The sequence below is a fragment of the Schistocerca americana genome, chromosome 2 (assembly GCF_021461395.2).
Source record: "Schistocerca americana isolate TAMUIC-IGC-003095 chromosome 2, iqSchAmer2.1, whole genome shotgun sequence".
Lineage (NCBI taxonomy): Eukaryota > Metazoa > Arthropoda > Insecta > Orthoptera > Acrididae > Schistocerca > Schistocerca americana.
Genome location: NC_060120.1, coordinates 899,948,397 through 899,968,790, shown reverse-complemented (window position 1 = coordinate 899,968,790; position 20,394 = coordinate 899,948,397). Strand labels below are relative to the sequence as shown.

Here is a 20,394-nt window from a genome sequence, read left to right as displayed (position 1 = left end):
GCGCTAAATTTATGTTCTGCTGTTGCTGTCATGATTGGAACTACTTGGAGAAGCTTAATGCACTGCACTACCTCACATAAAATTTCTCCAACTGCATGCTCTTGTGTAATGTACGTTCTTACATCACGCACGTTTTTTAAGACCAGTTGTTTTTTATTAGTGATATTGGCTAACATATTCAAGTGTAAGCGCAATCTCTCAATGTCTAGGTCATTTTTGAAAAACTCAGTTGATTTTTCCAAATTTGTTTAACCTCTGATTAGATTAGATTAGATTAGATTAATACTAGTTCCATGGATCATGAATACGATATTTCGTAATGATGTGGAACGAGTCGAATTTTCCAATACATGACATAATTAGGTTAATTTAACAACATACTTAAGTTAATATAACAACTTTATTTTTTTGTGTTTTTTTGTTTTTCTTTATTTTTTATTTTTATTTTTTTTCAATATTTTTGTTTTTTTTTCTTTTTTTTTCTTAATTTATATCTAAAAATTCCTCTATGGAGTAGAAGGAGTTGTCATTCAGAAATTCTTTTAATTTCTTCTTAAATACTTGTTGGTTATCTGTCAGACTTTTGATACTATTTGGTAAGTGACCAAAGACTTTAGTGCCAGTATAATTCACCCCTTTCTGTGCCAAAGTTAGATTTAATCTTGAATAGTGAAGATCGTCCTTTCTCCTAGTATTGTAGTTATGCACACTGCTATTACTTTTGAATTGGGTTTGGTTGTTAATAACAAATTTCATAAGAGAGTATATATATTGAGAAGCTACTGTGAATATCCCTAGATCCTTAAATAAATGTCTGCAGGATGATCTTGGGTGGACTCCAGCTATTATTCTGATTACACGCTTTTGTGCAATAAATACTTTATTCCTCAGTGATGAATTACCCCAAAATATGATGCCATATGAAAGCAATGAGTGAAAATAGGCGTAGTAAGCTAATTTACTAAGATGTTTATCACCAAAATTTGCAATGACCCTTATTGCATAAGTAGCTGAACTCAAACGTTTCAGCAGATCATCAATGTGTTTCTTCCAATTTAATCTCTCATCAATGGACATACCTAAAAATTTGGAATATTCTACCTTAGCTATATGCTTCTGATTAAGGTCTATATTTATTAATGGCGTCATACCATTCACTGTACGGAACTGTATGTACTGTGTCTTATCAAAATTCAGTGAGAGTCCGTTTACAAGGAACCACTTAGTAATTTTCTGAAAGACAGTATTGACAATTTCGTCAGTTAATTCTTGTTTCTCAGGTGTGATTACTATACTTGTATCATCAGCAAAGAGAACTAACTTTGCCTCTTCATGAATATAGAATGGCAAGTCATTAATATATAATAAGAACAACAAAGGACCCAAGACTGACCCTTGTGGAACCCCATTCTTGATAGTTCCCCAGTTTGAGGAATGTGCTGATCTTTGCATGTTACGAGAACTACTTATTTCAACTTTCTGCACTCTTCCAGTTAGGTACGAATTAAACCATTTGTGCACTGTCCCACTCATGCCACAATACTTGAGCTTGTCTAGCAGAATTTCATGATTTACACAATCAAAAGCCTTTGAGAGATCACAAAAAATCCCAATGGGTGGTGTTCGGTTATTCAGATCATTCAAAATTTGACTGGTGAAAGCATATATGGCATTTTCTGTTGAAAAACCTTTCTGGAAACCAAACTGACATTTTGTTAGTACTTCATTTTTACAGATATGTGAAGCTACTCTTGAATACATTACTTTCTCAAAAATTTTGGATAAAGCTGTTAGAAGTGAGATTGGACGGTAATTGTTGACATCAGATCTATCCCCCTTTTTATGCAAAGGTATAACAATAGCATATTTCAGTCTATCAGGGAAAATGCCCTGTTCCAGAGAGCTATTACACAGGTGGCTGAGAATCTTACTTATCTGTTGAGAACAAGCTTTTAGTATTTTGCTGGAAATGCCATCAATTCCATGTGAGTTTTTGCTTTTAAGCAAGTTTATTATTTTCCTAATTTCAGAGGGAGAAGTGGGTGAGATTTCAATTGTATCAAATTGCATAGGTATGGCCTCTTCCATTAACACCCTAGCATCTTCTAATGAACACCTGGATCCTACTATATCCACAACATTTAGAAAATGATTATTAAAAATATTTTCAACTTCTGACTTTTTGTTCGTAAAGTTTTCATTCAATTTGATGGTAATACTGTCTTCCTCTGCTCTTGGTTGACCTGTTTCTCTTTTAATAATATTCCAAATTGTTTTAATTTTATTGTCAGAGTTGCTGATTTCAGACATGATACACATACTCCTGGATTTTTTAATAACTTTTCTTAATATAACACAGTAGTTTTTATAATTTTTGATAGTTTCTGGGTCACTACTCTTTCTTGCTGTCAGATACATTTCCCTTTTCCGGTTACAAGATATTTTTATACCCTTAGTAAGCCATGGTTTGTTACAAGGTTTCTTACAAGTATATTTAACTATTTTCTTGGGGAAGCAGTTTGCAAATGCATTTACAAAAATGTCATGAAATAAATTATATTTTAAATTGACATCAGGTTCACGGTACACCTCATCCCAGTCTAACTGCTGTAGGCTTTCCCTGAAATTTGCAATTGTTAAATTGTTGACTGAACGTACTACTTTGGAGGACTGTTTAGTATTGCTGAATGGAGCTATGTCATATATTGTAACTAGCTGTGCACCATGATCAGAAAGACCATTCTCAACAGGCTGAGCATTTATCTGGTTAAACTTATCTTGGTCTATAAAGAAGTTATCTATCAGTGAGCTGCTATCCTTTACCACCCGAGTAGGAAAATCAATAACAGGTGTCAAATTGAAAGAACCGAGTAATACTTCAAGGTCATTTTTCCTATTACCCTCTTTCAGAGAATCTACATTGAAGTCCCCACAAATAATAATTTGCTTCCCCCTGTCTGACAGATAGCACAACAAGGAGTCCAAATTTTTCAGAAATAGATGAAAATTTCCTGATGGGGACCTATATACAGTTACAATTATAAATGTGCCTTTATTTAAGCTCACAGGCACATGCTTCTATATGTTTCTCTACACAAAACTTTTTTGTTTCTATACTTTTTGCACAATGATAACTTTTGACATATATGGCAACTCCTCCTTTCTCCATATTTTCTCTCATCACATGTGCAGAGAGCTTATAACCACTTACATTTACCTTATCCATATCAGTAACAATGTGATGCTCAGACAGGCATAGTATATCTATTTCATTCTCAGCTTCTAAATCTTCCAAACAAACCAGAAGCTCATCTACTTTATTCTTTAAACTCCCAATATTTTGATGAAATATACTTACATTATTTTTAATTATACTTTTATGAGAATCTTTCCTTATTCTAACATTTGCAGTACTCTCCTGTCTGAGTTTCTCATTGTGCTTAGGCCTAGTTCCTATACCAGTGGTCACATGGTGTTCAGAGAGGCAGATTATGTCAATTGGGTTGGGTGACTTTAGTTCATCAATGCAATTACCTCGGACTGAGATACAACTTGGTGGAGATAAAATTTCTGGTGATTGATGAAAATTTATAACTGATAGCTGTGATTGGTGATCCAATGTGCTAGAATTGTGCTGTTGAATTTCTTTCCTAAACTGAAGATTTGTTTCAATCCTGACCTCTCGTAGAACTTGACATCTTTCTGTCTTACCTATCCTAAAAAAGGTGCTGCTCCAACACCTGTAACCACTGGTATTTTACCATTCATGGCAGTGCCTCCCCCCCTTAAATTTCCTGCTATTACCCCAGCCAATTTTCCCTCCCCTTTCCTGTTGAGATGTAGGCCGTACCTGGTATAGTCCCACCTACTGAGATAATCAACAGGAACCACACCAATATGAGCCCCCGCACCCGACACAAGCAGCCGTTCCAACTCCAAATTAACTCTCCCAACAGAAGAGTTCAAATGAGGCCGGTCATGTTGTCTCAGGACAGATACAAATTCAACATTGGTGTGTCTCGATGCCGACGCAATCTTTACCAGGTCACACTCTATACTGTACCCAGGATCTCTGTCGATGCTGTTCCCTTGCCCTCCCACAATAACCACGGTGTCTTCCCTGGTAAATCCTTTACAGAGTGAACCTAAATCCTCTGTCACCTGATCCAGACTAGCACTTGGTTTGAAAAAATTTGTGACCTGGTATTCTGGTCCTAATTCGTCCTGCAGAAGTTGGCCTACACCTCTGGCATGAGAACTGCCTAACAACAAAACTTTCTTCCTTTTCGATGACTTTCCTACATTCTTTTTCAATTTCCTATTGAAAGTTTGTTGTGTCCTGTCTACACCTACCTCTGCTTGAGGCTCATCAGTTTCTAACTGAAGCAACAGGTCAAACTTATTTTTGACATTCACCACAAAACTGTCAGACTTAGTTCTAGGCCTGTTCCTTCTGCTACCTGTTGCCACTTCCCACCTCTCTTTGCCCTTCTCCCTCCTTAACCTGTCCAGATCTTCCCTAGCCTGATCTAGCTCAGCCTGAAGGGCAGCAATTTTCCCCTCCTGTTCCACTATCTTCCTATCTCTGCTGCAAATCCTACATAACCACTGATGAGCCTGATCCACTTTCCCAACACCCACGCCACTGCAGTCCCCCCAGTGAAAAAAACTACTGCATCCATCACACCAAACCCCGGAACTAACAATTCTACGGCAAGTCAGGCACTTCTCACTCATGGCAAAAATAATACTTTAGCTAGAATAAATCAATTAAATTACTGAAAATCAAAAAAGACGTTACAAGAATTAAGCCTATTCACAAATGTATATAAGCAAGTTTCTGATTTAAAATTCCGCTGGTTTTCTGAGATCTGTATTAAAACAACGAAGGTATACGCTATTTATTATATATTTCACTCGATGGAATGAAAAAAGGGCAATTATACGAGATACTTTAACTTTGATTCTCCAAAAACGTCCGAGAATAGGCCTATAAACAAATGTATATAGGCAAGTTTCTGATATAAAGTTACGCTGTTTTTCTGAAATCTGTATTAAAACAATGAAGTTATACGCTATTTACGGTAGTTTACTTATTTGTTACCGAGAAACTAGTTAAATTACCTTGAAACAAGAAACAAACACGTTTACAAAATTTAAGCCTAAGCACGACTTCGCGAAGTTACGATCTTTTCGTGTTTTCTGAAAAAATACGCAAATAAAAATCAAACCCTTAACGGCAAGACTAAACGATACACTAATGCACGTATTTAATTTGTTGTCAGCGTTAAACTAAATTATATTCCTGTCTAAATCACTTAACTTTCTGGAAATGGTTTCTGGCGTCACTTACTCGGCGGCCATCTTGGAACAGAAGGAACTGAAAGCAAGCACTCTTGTTCATCTGCAATGACCTGTGTTAGTCTAGTTGAAGCAAACCGCTCAGTAATGCAAGATTGCACCATTTCACAAACTTCAATGTAAATAGCTTAGTATTTAGTATTCCTTTGGGGTTTTGAAAGTGTGCGGTGAGCTGGCTTTGTTATTTTCATACTTCTTTGGTATACATTGATTCTAAGAAAGCAAAGCATCATCAACTTGTGAAGGGTTTTTCTTCTAAACACAATTCCCAAAAGTGTTCAAAACTATCATGCCTTCCATTCAATATGCAAATCAGGCCCTCATATATTTTTTCCAGATAAGCAGCACTTAGATGAGGGCATTGAATTTTTTCATTGACATCCTCTACTGGGTTCATTGCATGGCAATAAAGACATAAAAAGACATAAGCCTTGAGTTGTAACATTGACTCAAAGTAGCACACTCATTTGTAACCTGCCTCTGTTTTGTCCTCTGCAGAAAATATTTCAAAAAATTCTAGACGTTCTTCAAAGTTTTTCAACATTCTGAAGATGCTAGAAGCTTGCATGATGTATCAAGTTGGACAAAGGGGTCGTATGCCAGTTTGGTCATTGGTGCTCTCACAGTGTATGCTTCTGAAAAGTCCCATCCTTTTGTTGGATTCCCTTACGGTGTTAATTAAGTCCTTGGCTAAAGTCATAATATCTCCCATAGATGTAAGATGGCGGAGAATGTCTACAATTGCCAAGTATAAACTGTGAGCAGCGCAGTGCACATAACTGTTATAACCTTTAATAACCAATAATTGCGTGGATATTCAAACACACTCACTTAGAAACAACAGCTCGTTACATGATAACAACTCAGTATCTCTTATTCGACTGCCATGCTGTGACATGCGGCCGGCGCCGTTCGTAGCTAGGTGGCGCTCCCGCGCTCAGCCGAGTTGCGGAGCGCCTCTATCGCCGTTTGCGCGTACTGTTGTGGCGGCACTGTTAAATGTCATGGCACTGTCACAACACTTTTCCCCCCTTGAAAAAAAAACACTCACTTCCTTGGAGACATGGTCAGTGCGGAGACATCCATGGCCTCTTGTGAGGCCCCGAGAAGATCCCGCAGAGAGACACGAGAGTATGGTCAAAAATGTCCAGGACGGAAACTCGTGCGCGGAACGTGCCTCCTGGACGAGATGATGGGTGAAAACTCCGGAGCAGCATCCATAGGTGTCGTGGACCTGGGGGTGTGCTCCAGCGAGATGGGTCCCGGTGAAGGCGGCGTCGCGACTGGGGCCGGTTCTAGCGTACTCGGAAGCGGTAGTGACGTCGGCTGCATCAATACGTACGGTAGATCGGCAGCAGTGACAGGACTGGCTTCTCGTGCTGGTGGAGGCGAAGGAAGGGGCGGTAGCACCGGCGTGGCCACCGCTTGTGGGCACATCTGGTCATAATGGCGAACAACCATGTCGTCGTCTGTACGTATTTCACAAAGCTGGCGGCCGCGAAGAGCATTGACCACCCCTGGAATCCATTTAGGGCGGGATCCATACCCTCGTGCCCACACGTCGGCGCCCACCGAGTATTTTCCCACACTAGGGGACACAGCACAAGGCCTGACAGGGTGAAGCAGGACAGGGTGAAGCAGGTGCAGTAGAGTGCGCGGTTGGCGGTCATGCAAGAGTTCAGCAGGGCTGCGATCACCCAGAGGCGTGAAGCGATAAGAACTCAGAAATTGCAGCAGAGCGTCATCTGTGGAAAAATCACTAAGGAATTTTTTCATCTGGCTTTTGAAAATGCGGACAAGGCGCTCGACCTCCCCAATCGATTGCGGATGGAGGGGCGGTGCTGTAACATGATGAATCCCTTGTCCAGTACAAAAATCATGGAAGGCCTGCGAAGAGAACTGAGGGCCATTGTCCATGATGATCGTGGATGGAAGACCCTCCAGCGCAAAGATTTTGGACAAAGCCAGCGTTGTCGCCACAGTGGTGGGCGACGGACATCAAACAACAAACGGAAACTTCGAGAAGGCGTCAACCAACAGTAGCCAATAAGTAACGAGGAAGGGGCCGGCAAAGTCAGCGTGCATCAGTTCTCATGGCTGCGCCGGATCAGGCCACGGAGAGGGCATTGTACGAGGTGCAGCCAGTTGTTGAGCACACTGACCACACGCAGCAACCATGTGGGCGATGTCCGAATCAATACCGGGCCAATAAACGTGCCTGCGGGCCAGGGACTTAGTCCGAGAAATACCCCAATGGCCTTCATGCAACAGTTTGAGAACATCTTTGCGAAGAGAGGCTGGCACCACGACCTGTGGAGATGCGCCATCTGTGGCCAGAAGAACAACACCATCACGAACAGACAGACGAAGGCGCAAGGCATGGTAGTTGCGAAGGGGATCCGATGCCCGGCCCTTGGTCCTGTCCGGCCAACCCCATTGAACAAAGCCGATCACCTGACGCAGGACCGGGTCCCACGCAGTAGCCGACGCGACCTGTGAACCTGTAAGTGGAAAACCCTTGGCCGCACGACGTTCTTCCTCATCAATGTGGAAACAGAGTAGTTCATCACGATCGAAAACCGGGTCGGGGCCCATCGGCAATCACGACAATGTGTCAGCGTTGGCGTGCTGGGCCGTGGGGCGATGGTAAATCTCATAGTGAAAACGAAACAAGTATAAGGCCCAACATTGCAGGCAGTGAGCTGCCTTATCCGGAAGCAACGCCGATGGGCTGAACAGAGAGACCAGCGGCTTGTGGTCGGTGATGAGGTGAAACTTAGAACCATACAAAAAAACGCTGAACTTTTTTAGAGCATAAATGATAGCGAGCGCCTCCTTTTCGATTTGAGAGTAACGCCGTTGCACATTGTTGAGGGTCTTGGAAGCATAGGCGATGGGTCGTTCCGACCCATCCACATACCGATGGGCGAGAACAGCCCCTAGGCCATACTGTGACGCGTCAGTCGCCAGAACCAAGTGCTGACCTGGACGGAATGTGGCAAGACAAGGCGCGGACTGCAAATGAGCCTTCAGGCGGACAAAAGCCTGCTCACACTCGTCGGACCAACAGAAAGGGACGTTTTTGCGTAACAGCTGATGCAGAGGATGAGCTACAGCTGCCGCGGATGGAATGAATTTGTGACAATAAGCAATCTTGCCTAGAAACGCCTGAAGTTCTTTGACCGTAGACGGCCGGGGTAGAGCATTAATGGCCGCAACATGCTGACGTAGAGGACATATAGCCTCAAGGGACAAGTGGAAACCAAGATACACAATGGAGGGTTGGAAGAACTGTCACCTGTCCAGATTGCACCTCAACCCAGCCGAATGCAAAACCCGAAACAGTGAACACAAATTGCGAAGGTGCTCCTCAGTGGAGGCCCCCGTGACAACAATGTCATCCAGATAGTTTATGCAGCCGAGAATGGAAGCCGTGAGCTGTTCCAAAAACCGCTGAAAAATGGCCGGCGTGCTAGCGATGCCAAATGGTAACCGCTGGTACTGATACAACCCACAAGGAGTGTTGATGATGAGAAATTCCTTGGAAGAAGCATCCAACGGCAACTGATGGTATGCCTCCGATAAGTCAAGTTTGGAAAAGAACTGGCCCCCAGCGAGCTTGGTAAATAACTCCTCAGGACGGGGAAGAGGATAAGTGTCAATGAGACTCTGAGCATTGACAGTGGCTTTAAAATCACCACACAATCGCAGACTCCCATTTGGTTTAGAAACCACCACGATTGGCGATGCCCATTCACTGGAGGTAACAGGAAGGAGAATCCTTGAAGCTGTTAACCTGTCTATCTCAGCCTTGACAGGTGCACGCAATGCCACCGCAATAGGGCGTGCCCGGAAAAACTTAGGGCGAGCTGTAGGTTTAAGAGTAATGTGGGCTTCAAAATCCTTGGCACGACCCAGACCAGCAGAGAACATGGACGAAAATTCAGAACACAATCCATGCAGCTGTTGATACGGAATATCCTCAGATATGAGGTGCACATCATCATCAATGGAGAACCCGAACAACTGGAAAGCATCATAACCGAACAGGTTTTCAGTGCCCGCATGATCCACCACATAAAACGTGAGGGGCCTAACAACAGACTTGTAGGCAGTGGAAGCATCAAACTGGCCAATGATAGGAATTTTCTGTTTATTATAAGTTCTCAGATTTCACGTAACTGGAGACAAGGGAGGGGAGCCCAGCTCCAAATACGTGCGAGAATTAATGAGAGTTACTGCAGAGCAAGTGTCCACTTGCATGCGAATGTCTTTATCCAGAACACGAACAGTAACAAACAACTTATTTGTTTGAGAAAGCACACAGTTAACATCCATGTCCGATGCCTCGTCCTCGTCAACAGGAACTTTAGGGGACTGACACACAGAAGCAATGTGGCCTTTTTTCCTACATGAATTACACGTGGCCCAACGTTTTGGGCATGCGGCCCTGTCATGCTGTACGAAACAACATGGACAAGAAGGAAGTGCGGAACGAACCTGCTTCTGTGGTTGCTGTTTTCGCTGCGAGCGTTGCGGCCCAACGCGACATTGTTTACACGAGTGAACCGCCGCCACATCTTCGTTCTCCTGTGAAACAGGCAAAGTGTCCGTGTCGAAAGTTGACTGTACAGTGCCTACATCACACCACGCGTCTATTTGCGCACCAGCAGTGTGAGACACTTCAAAGGATTGAGCGATGCTTAGAACTTCCGACAACGACAGGTTTGGCAGTTGTAGGGCACGTTGCCGAACTTCTTTATCAGGAGCAAGCCGTAGAATAACATCCCTAACCATTTAATCAGAATAAGACTCATGATGAGTGTCCGTGACATACTGACATTTCCTACTCAGACCGTGTAGTTCCACCGCCCAAGCCCGGTAAGATTGATGGGGCTGTTTACGACACCGGTAGAACGCCACGCGGGCAGCAATGACGTGGGTGTTTTTTCGGTAATAGTTAGACAATAAGTCACACATTTCTTGGAAGGACAGAGAGGCAGGTTCCCGCAGAGGGGCTAACTGAGATAGCAGCTGATAGATCCGTGGGGAAATCCAAGATAGAAATAACGACTTACACATAGGAGCGTCGACAACGCTGAAAGCCAAGAAGTGTTGCCACAAACGCTTCTCATAATCCTCCCAGTCTTCAGCGGCCTCGTCTTAAGGAGAGAATGGAGGCGGAGAAGAGGAAGACAGACGATGAGTAAGCGACGTCGACAACGCCTGAATAGCAGCCGTCAGCTGTGTTTGTTGTTCAATGAGCGCTTGCATAAGCTGTTCCATGTCTGCCCCGTCATGAACACACAAATCCACAACGCAGTGAAAATATCCGACCTCGTCGCCAAAAAGTGTTATAACCTTTAATCACCAATAATTGCGTGGATATTCAAGCACACTCACTTAGAAACAATAGCTGGTAACATGATAACAACTCAGTATCTCTTATTCGACTGCTGTGCCGTGACATGCGGCCGGCGCCGTTCGTAGCTAGGTGGCGCTCCCGCGCTCAGCCGAGTTGCGGAGCGCCTCTATCGCCGTTTGCGCATACTGTCATGGCGGCACTGTTAAATGTCGTGGCACTGTCACAACAATAACGTGTTTTTGTTTGTACTTGTAAATCGAAAAATCATTTGTTTCATCAACCATAATAGAAAAATGTTTAGTCTTCTTGAATGAAGCCAATACCTTTATCAACAGAGACTTTGCTGGTAGATCAGTGATCTCGTTTTGAATATCATGGGGTGTCCTCTTATACCCTGAACGCCGTAACCCATCTTTAAACTCAGGTATGTCATTCTTTCGGAGTTCCAACAATTGAAAAAAAATTGAGTTTACATCTTCGTGCCCCCTAATTGCTAGTCCTTGTCGGCATAGAAATTGCACGGGAGTAAAAATTGTCTCAAGAGCTAAACGGCCTTTCTTCATATCACTATCTAACTGCTCATTCAACTGGAAGGCCACACTTTGGTTAGTGATAGAATTTAGTTTCAGAACGCCTTCTTTATGCGTAAATGTATTTTCATGAATACGGAATTTTTCCAAAGCCTTTCTCCAGTTAGAAAACCCTACAGAAGTAAATGAATATTCTTTTTTGCAGAAAATAGTAAGAGATTTTTAGCAGCTGCGTCTTTGCAGGTTTTGCAAAAAACTTTTTCGGTAGATGTTTTATATTCTAGCCATGTATATTTGATCAACCAAGACTTCTGAAATGATGTTCCCTCACTGGATTGTCCAGGTTTTGGCTGTGAACTGTTCTTGCCTGAAGACGACGAAGCAATTGATGACACAGTAATTGTCGGAGGTTGACTTATAGTATCATCAACTTCCAAGTGCACCTTTTTGGTAACAAATTTATCCATTAATTCACAATACTCTAAGAGACTGAAGTAAAGGAATAAAATACAGTCATATGAAATAGTCCACTAGACACTAAAGTCAGAATACTACACATCTGCTGCATGCACTGAATGAAACTAACCACAGTGAACGACTTTGGCAGCAGCGTGGGCTTTATATAGCCACGAAGTTGTAATGTCTCTAAACGTTAAGGCAACATGAGGCGGAGGGTCCAGGTGCTTCTGCGGCAGACCTTTTGATGTCGCTGCGGCCACAGCGCTGACCCGCCGGCACCAGACTTTACCCAGAGGTTTGTGCACTGGGACAAATTCTAAGTGTGCCCACAGGACTGTAACACTATCATGATTCACACCATTCATTTTCAGTTAACCTGCTAACTACCATAACTCATTACCCAATGTATTTTAAAAGGTAACTATCATCAAACAAGGAAAATAAAAAAATTCTAACATAATTTTGTGATTTTACAAAGCATAATATAACTAATAATTTTCTTAAGTTATTTGGGAGGGGGGGGGGGGCACTCCGCTCCCCGCACCCCGAAAATTTTTTTTGAGGGGGCTTGGGCCCCCTCAAGCCGCATCGAGTCAGTGTCAGTGTTCTGTATTCAAGTGGCTGCTTCACTCAGTACCTCCCCAAATCCAAGAAAATGGGGACCCGTAGGGCTCTGTACTGAGCATACTCCTCTTTCTGGTTGCCATTAATGGCCTAATGTAGGGTGTGGAATCTTTGATATTGCCCTTGCTATATGCTGATGATTTTGCATTTGTTATTGATCCCATAGTATGGGTGTTGCTAAGTGTTGCCTACAGGGCACCTTACAAAAGGTGCATTTGGGGACACTCTCCAATGGCTTTCGGTTTTCATGTCGCACACTTTTGTCACCATCATATTGCCCACCCATACCCAGAGCTTTACCTAGACAATCAATTACTTCTTGTAGTTGAGACACACCACTTTCTGGGACTCATCATTGATTACCAGTTGACACAGCTTCCCCTCTTTCACCAACTTATGTGAAAGTGCAGGTGACACCTCAATACATTTCACTGCCTCAGCAGCACTAGCTGGGATGCAGATCACTCTACCCTTTTGTGGCTCTACAAAGCCCTGATTTTGTCCCATCTTGATTATGGGAGTCTTGCATATGGTTCAGCATCACCCTCAGCTTTGTGGATACTGGATCCCATTCATCATTGTGGGCTCTGACTTGTGACAGAAGCTTTCCAAACTGGCCCTGTAAACAGCTTGCTACTTGTGAACAGCCTGCTAATAGAGGCTGAAATCCCTCCATTACCTATCACACTCCAATAACAGCTGCTGAATAATGCTATACATGTTAGTAGCTTCCCTGAACATCCCAATTACAATGTCCTTTTCCCTGTAAGGGAGCTCCTCCTCACACAATGGCCACCCAGAACTAGGTTTACAATTGCTGAACGCCTCCAGTGTCTCTGTTTGAAACTTCACTTCCTCCACTAATCGCCTCTGGTCAGAGAGGCATCATGTCCACCCTCATGGCTTGTGCCTCAACCTTGGTTTTGTCTCGAAGTCTCCTTTGGTCCAAAAGATGCCATAGGCCCCTTGATTTTTTGTTGCCTGTTCTTGAGATGTATCTGGGTTCAGAAGTGGTATTCACTGATGGCTCAACAGTCGATGGAAGAACAGGCTTTGCATACACATGTGCATGGTGCAGTGAATTCCACTCTGCATCAGATGGCTGCAGTGTCTTTACTGCTGAATTAATGGCCATTAAACTAGCCCTTAGCCATGTTTCTTGCACTGGCAATAATATCCTAATGTGTAGTGACCCCTTTAGCAGCCTGCTGGCCATAGACCAGTGCTTTTCTCCTCACCCACTAGTTATGACTACCCTGGTTCTTGTCTCTGGCCTCCATCAAGTTGGACAGCCAGTTGTTTTCATTTGGAGCCCAGGTCATGTTGAAATTTTGAAAATGAATGAGCTGACTCTGGAAATGGGGTCCCAGAACCGGACCTTTGTTTGTCTATACACCATTGATTGCTGGGATTATCGAACTCAAAATGATCTGCCCTAATCTCCCCAAACAATCTGCCCTAATCTCCCCAAACAAACTGAAGACAATTAAGGAGACCACAACCCCGTTGCAGTCTACCTAGCATACTTCTTGCAGGGAATCTGCCATCCTCTGTCAACTCTGTATTGGCTACAGTTGGCTGACCCCTGGCCACATTCTGCACCATGAGGATCTCTCTCACTGCCGATGCACAGCCCGCGTGACTGTGGCCCACTTAGTCATAGACTGCTCTAATTTGGCTGCTTTAAGGAGACCACAACCCCGTTGCATCTACCTAGCATACTTCTTGCAGGGAATCTGCCATCCTCTGTCAACTCTGTATTGGCTACACTTGGCTGACCCCTGGCCACATTCTGCACCATGAGGATCTCTCTCACTGCCGATGCACAGCCCGAGTGACTGTGGCCCACTTAGTCATAGACTGCTCTAATTTGGCTGCTTTAAGGTGCACATTAGTCTTCCTGACAAGCTACATCTGGTGCTAGCAGAAGACGCCAAATCAGCTCTACTGGTGTTAGATATTTCCCCATGAAGGTGGTTTTTATTCATCCATGTTAGGTAGGGATTTTTGGCCTTCGATGATCACTCCTGGTTTGCCACTTAATGGATGAAGGGACTGATGACCTTGCAGCTTAGTTCCTTTCACTTCAAACCAACAAACCAACCAATCACAGGTATCTTAAGGTAATTCAACACCGCAGAAAATTTTCACCTTCACAGCACTAGAGGCAAACTGGAATTTGATGTCTTGAGACACCACTTGACAAAGACTGTGGACTCGCATAAAATAATATTCCTAAAATATTTTTAGTAGGCTTCCAATATCGGTCCTTGCCCCATAATGTTTTCAGAGTTAATATTTGTGACAGGTTACTGAAACACACATTTATAAAATTGTGGAATAAAAGAACTATTTGAAATAAACATTGTCAGCATTCATTTAAGAATATTTTTAAAAATTGGAATAGAGATTTTTAGAACTTCCCTGTAAGCATTAATATATTGTATATTAATGTGAAAACCTATTCCACTGTAAGTGGTCAATGGTTAAACGGAAAACGTAATACCGTACTTCATTTCATCTCCATTCTTCACATATTTAGAAAATATTTTTTTCTGAAAAGTGGCAGAAACTGGTAAAGTTTGGGTTAGCTTTTTCCTGTTGCAGCCTCTGACCTCGGTATTCCATGTCCCACCTCCACTGTTTTCTACATTGTTTTCGTGAATTTTTTTCTGACCAAATCAAGATAATATGCTTGATAAGATTATTTGTGTGTGTGTGTGTGTGTGTGTGTGTGTGTGTGTGTGTGTGTGTGTGCATGCACATGTTGACCTTACAGACATCTTGTTGTTGTTGTTGTTGTGGTCTTCAGTCCTGGGACTGGTCTGATGCAGCTCTCCATGCTACCCTATCCTGTGCAAGCTTCTTCATCTCCCAGTAATTACTGCAACCCACATCCTTCTGAATCTGCTTAGTGTATTCATCTCTTGGTCTACCTCTATGATTTTTACCCTCCACGCTGCCCTCCAATGCTAAATTTGTGATCCCTTGATGCCTCAGAACATGTCCTACTACCCATCTAATCTTCAGCATTCTTCTGTAGCACCACATTTCGAAAGCTTCTATTCTCTTCTTGTCCAAACTATTTATCATCCATGTTTCACTTCCATACATGGCTACACTCCATGCAAATACTTTCAGAAAGGACTTCCTGAGACTTAAATCTATACTCGATGTTAACAAATTTCTCTTCTTCAGAAACGCTTTCCTTGCCATTACCAGTCTACATTTTATATCTTCTCTACTTCGACCATCATCAGTTATTTTGCTCCCTAAATAGCAAAACTCCTTTACTACTTTAAGTGTCTCATTTCCTAATCTAATTCCCTCAGCATCACCCGACTTAATTCGACTACATTCCATTATCTTCGTTTTTCTTTTGTTGATGTTCATCTTATATCCTCCTTTCAAGACACTGTCCATTCCGTTCAATTGCTCTTCCAAGTTGTTTGCTGTCTCTGACAGAATTACAATGTCATTGCCGAACGTCAAAGTTTTTATTTCTTCTCCATGGATTTTAATACCTACTCCGAATTTTTCTTTTGTTTCCTTTCTGCTTGCTCAATATACAGATTGAATAACATCAGGGAGAGGCTACAACCCTGTCTCACGCCCTTCTCAACCACTGCTTCCTTTTCATGCCCCTCGACTCTTATAACTGCCATCTGGTTTCTGTACAAATTGTAAATAGCCTTTCGCTCCCTGTATTTTACCCCTGCCAGCTTTAGAATTTGAAAGAGAGTATTCCAGTCAACATTGTCAAAAGCTTTCTCTAAGTCCACAAATGCTAGAAACGTAGGTTTGCCTTTCCTTAATCTTTCTTCTAAGATAAGTCGTAAGGTCAGTATTGCCTCACGTGTTCCAATATTTCTATGGAATCCAAGCTGATCTTCCCCGAGGTCCGCTTCTACCAGTTTTTCCATTCGTCTGTAAAGAATTTGCGTTAGTATTTTGCAGCTGTGACTTATTAAACTGATAGTTCGGTAATTTTCACTTCTGTCAACACCTGCTTTCTTTGGGATTGGAATTATTATATTCTTCTTGAAGTCTGAGGGTATTTCTCCTGTCTCATACATCTTGCTCACCAGATGGTAGAGTTTTGTCAGGACTGGCTCTCCCAAGGCTGTCAGTAGTTCTAATGGAATGTTGTCTACTCCCGGGGCCTTGTTTCGACTCAGGTCTTTCAGTGCTCTGCCAAAATCTTCACGCAGTATCGTATCTCCCATTTCATCTTCTTCTACCTCCTCTTCCATTTCCATAATATTGTCCTCAAGTACATCACCCTTGTATAGACCCTCTATATACTCCTTCCACCTTTCTGCTTTCCCTTCTTTGCTTAGAACTGGGTTTCCATCTGAGCTCTTTATATTTATACAAGTGACTCTCTTCTCTCCAAAGGTATCTTTAATTTTCCTGTAGGCAGTATGTATCTTACCCCTAGTGAGATAAGTGTCTACATCCTTACATTTGTCCTCTAGCCATCCCTGCTTAGCCATTTTGCACTTCCTGTCGATCCCATTTTTGAGGCATCTGTATTCCTTTTTGCCTGCTTCATTTACTGCATTTTTATATTTTCTCCTTTCATCAATTAAGTTCAATATTTCTTCTGTTACCCAAGGAGTTCTACTAGCCCTCGTCTTTTTACCTACTTGATCCTCTGCTGCCTTCACTACTTCATCCCTCAAAGCTACCCATTCTTCTTCTACTGTACTTCTTTCCCTCATTCCTGTCAATTGTTCCCTTATGCTCTCCCTGAAACTCTGTACAACCTCTGGTTCTTTCAGTTTATCCAGGTCCCATCTTCTTAAATTCCCACCTTTTTGCAGTTTCTTCAGTTTTAATCTACAGTTCATAACCAATAGATTGTGGTCAGAGTCCACATCTGTCCCTGGAAATGTCTTACATCTTAAAACCTGGTTCCTAAATCTTTGTCTTACCATTATATAATCTATCTGATACCTTCTAGTATCTCCAGGATTCTTCCATGTATACAACCTTCTTTCATGATTCTTGAACCAAGTGTTTTCTATGATTAAGTTATGCTCTGTGCAAAACTCTACCAGGCGGCTTCCTCCTTCATTTCTTACCCCCAATCCATATTCACCTACTATGTTTCCTTCTCTCCCTTTTCCTACTCTCGAATTAAAGTCCCCCATGACTATTAAATTTTCATCTCCCTTCACTACCTGAATAATTTCTTTTATCTCGTCATACATTTCTTCAATTTCTTTATCATCTGCAGAGCTAGTTGGCATATAAACTTGTACTACTGCAGTAAGCATGCGCTTCGTGTCTATCTTGGCCACAATAATGCGTTAACTATGCTGTTTGTAGCAGCTTACCCTTATTCCTATTTTCCTATTCATTTATAAGCCTACTCCTGCATTACCTCTATTTGATTTTGTGTTTATAACCCTGTATTCACCTGACCAAAAGTCTTGTACCTCCTGCCACCGAACTTCACTAATTCCCACTATATCTAACTTTAACCTATCCATTACCCTTTTTAAATTTTCTAATCTACCTGCCCGATTAAGGGATCTGACATTCCACGCTCCGATCCGTAGAACGCCAGTTTTCTTTTTCCTGATAACGACGTCCTCTTTAGTAGTCCCCGTCCGGAGATCCAAATGGGGCACTATTTTACCTCCGGAATATTTTACCCAAGAGGACGCCATCATCATTGAATCATACAGTAAAGCTGCATGCCCTCTGGAAAAATTACGGCTGTAGTTTCCCCTTGCTTTCAGCCGTTCGCAGTACCAGCACAGCAAGGCCGTTGTGGTTAATGTTGCAAGGGCAGGTCAGTCAATCATCCAGACTGTTGCCCCTGCAATTACTGAAAAGGCTGCTGTCCCTCTTCAGGAACTACACGTTTGTCTGGCCTCTCAACAGATACCCCTCCGTTGTGGTTGCACCTACGGTACGGCCATCTGTATCGCTGAGGCACGCAAGCCTCCTCACCAATGGCAAGGTCCATGGTTCATGGGGAAGGACAGACATCTTACACAAAACAAATACAGCAGAAAGACCTGTGAGAGTGATAAAAAGTTGAGGAATTAAGAGTGGTGATGGCAACAGGTTGTTTTGACTTAGATAATTAATACATATGAAATGGGTGGACCAGTTCAACGTCTATGAAGAATACATGGCAAATATTCTTTCACTGCAAGTTTTAGGATAGACCATAATTTGCTTTTGTTTAATATGAATTCTCAGACATACTTTTCAAAGCAGAATGACATCCTTTGAACCAGTTGTTGGTGAATTTTGCCATGGGAAGGGTGAACAATAGCTGATTTACCAACAGACATTTTTTTGTGCTCCTGACACTAATAGACATGTAGTTTAGGGCTGCTTCATTTAACTGATTTGTAGTTTTGGCTATGAGTGTGACTTAAAACTTATTTTAATTCTTCTCGTCACACTATGAAAATTTTTCTGGAGGTTTAAAGTTCACTTTATCTTTACAAACTGTAGCATATTCTCAGTAAGTGCAGAACTATTGATACTGTATGCTTGAAGACTTACAGCAAAAACTGAGATTGGGAGGATAAGATCACTAGTTGCTAAGCATTTTGTTTCTCTGTTCAGGTATAGCTTTTTTTTTAATGGTCAGTGTGTACTACTTTTGGTCCTAACAAATTTATTACGTATTGGATTGGAACATATGAAAAATTCTCTTTAATTATAAATTTCCAACTTATGAATCATTCAAGCCATTTGTTTTTTATATAATTTAAAACCGTGGTTATATAACAACTTTGTTATTGCTTATACATTTTCTCTTCTTTTTCATTACTGAACTATCAGCCACATTACTAGGTAACTCACAATAATCACTAACATGTCAATTTTAAAATTATAGTTAAAATTGAAACTTTAACTTTTCAATTAAAAATGTGATTTTATATTTCACTAAAAACATAATAGCTCAAGCACACCTGGCCATTGCTACAGTAAGTCTGTCAAGTAACTGTGGTAGTGTAGACAGGAATGTAACAAACCCATGTAAAAACCAAACAAGTGTACACAAGGGAACAAGACAGGAAGCAAAAATATGAGTGTCAAAGTTGTGGACACACCTTAGCATCTGAGTGATAATCTGCTGATGTTTAAAATTATCACATTTACCTGGTAATTAAATGTCTGTCCAATATGGTATGAATTTTAAGTGTCAACAGCCTTCTCAGATTTATGTGTATTATAAATATGGTATTACTGAATTAATTATATGGCATTCACGTCATTCTGGTTTTTCAAGAGCGGTACAGTCTTATGATCAATGCATTGAAATTATTTCTCCTACCTTTAGATCATTATTTCCTGCAGAAATGTGTTTGTAGAACATGGGTGGAACATAGAATATATGAATGAAGATTAAGGAGTAAGAGGAAGAGCAGGGATGAGAAATGGAAAATGCAGATTGAGAGACAGTAGGTGGAGTGTAAATGCCAAAATAGATGAGACAGTGGTTCAGTTGAATGCAAAGACTGCATTTAACTTTATACACAGTCGAGCCACATTAGTGTGACCACCTGTCAAGAGCCTAAACAACAATCTTCTGCAGAGCGAACGTGTAGGAAGAGAGCCAGTGAGGTCCTGGAACGTACTAACAGGGATGTGGAGCTGTGCTGATTCCAGTGCCATGGCTAGCTGCACTAGATTTCTTTGTTGGGGATCCATGGCATGAACAGCCCAAGCAATGAGGTCCCACAGATTCTCAATTGGATTTACATTTGGTGGCCAGAGGAGTATGGTAAACTCATCCTGATGCTCTTCAAACCACACACATACACTGCAAGCTGTTTAACGTAATCCATTGTGCTGTTGGTAGATGCAATTATGCCAAGGAAAAATCAACCTGCATATAGGGGTGGATATGGTCCCAAGGATAGTTGTGTACTCGTGTTGATCCATTGTGTGTTTCAGAATGGCAAAATCACCCAGGGAATCCCACAAAAAGATTCCCCAGACTGTAACACTCCCTCCTCCAGCCTGGACCCATCTTACGATTGTTGCAGGGCTGTACATGCCAACGACCATCTGTCTGAC

General features: G+C 42.0%; 1 protein-coding gene across 2 annotated transcripts in view; it reads left to right on the top strand.

The window, feature by feature from the left end:
- Positions 1–20,394, top strand: part of LOC124595876 (triokinase/FMN cyclase-like) — a 165,179-nt gene that overhangs the window by 38,162 nt on the left and 106,623 nt on the right. Inside the window, exons 1-2 of one of the 2 annotated variants that reach the window (XM_047134786.1) lie at positions 6,817–6,822; positions 12,048–12,051. The exons of the other annotated variant lie outside the window; for it this stretch is intronic. Of the exons in view, the coding sequence (XP_046990742.1) occupies positions 6,821–6,822; positions 12,048–12,051 (6 nt within the window). The 5' untranslated portion in view covers positions 6,817–6,820. Of the gene's footprint in view, positions 1–6,816; positions 6,823–12,047; positions 12,052–20,394 lie in introns of those variants that run through there. 2 annotated transcript variants of the gene reach the window in all.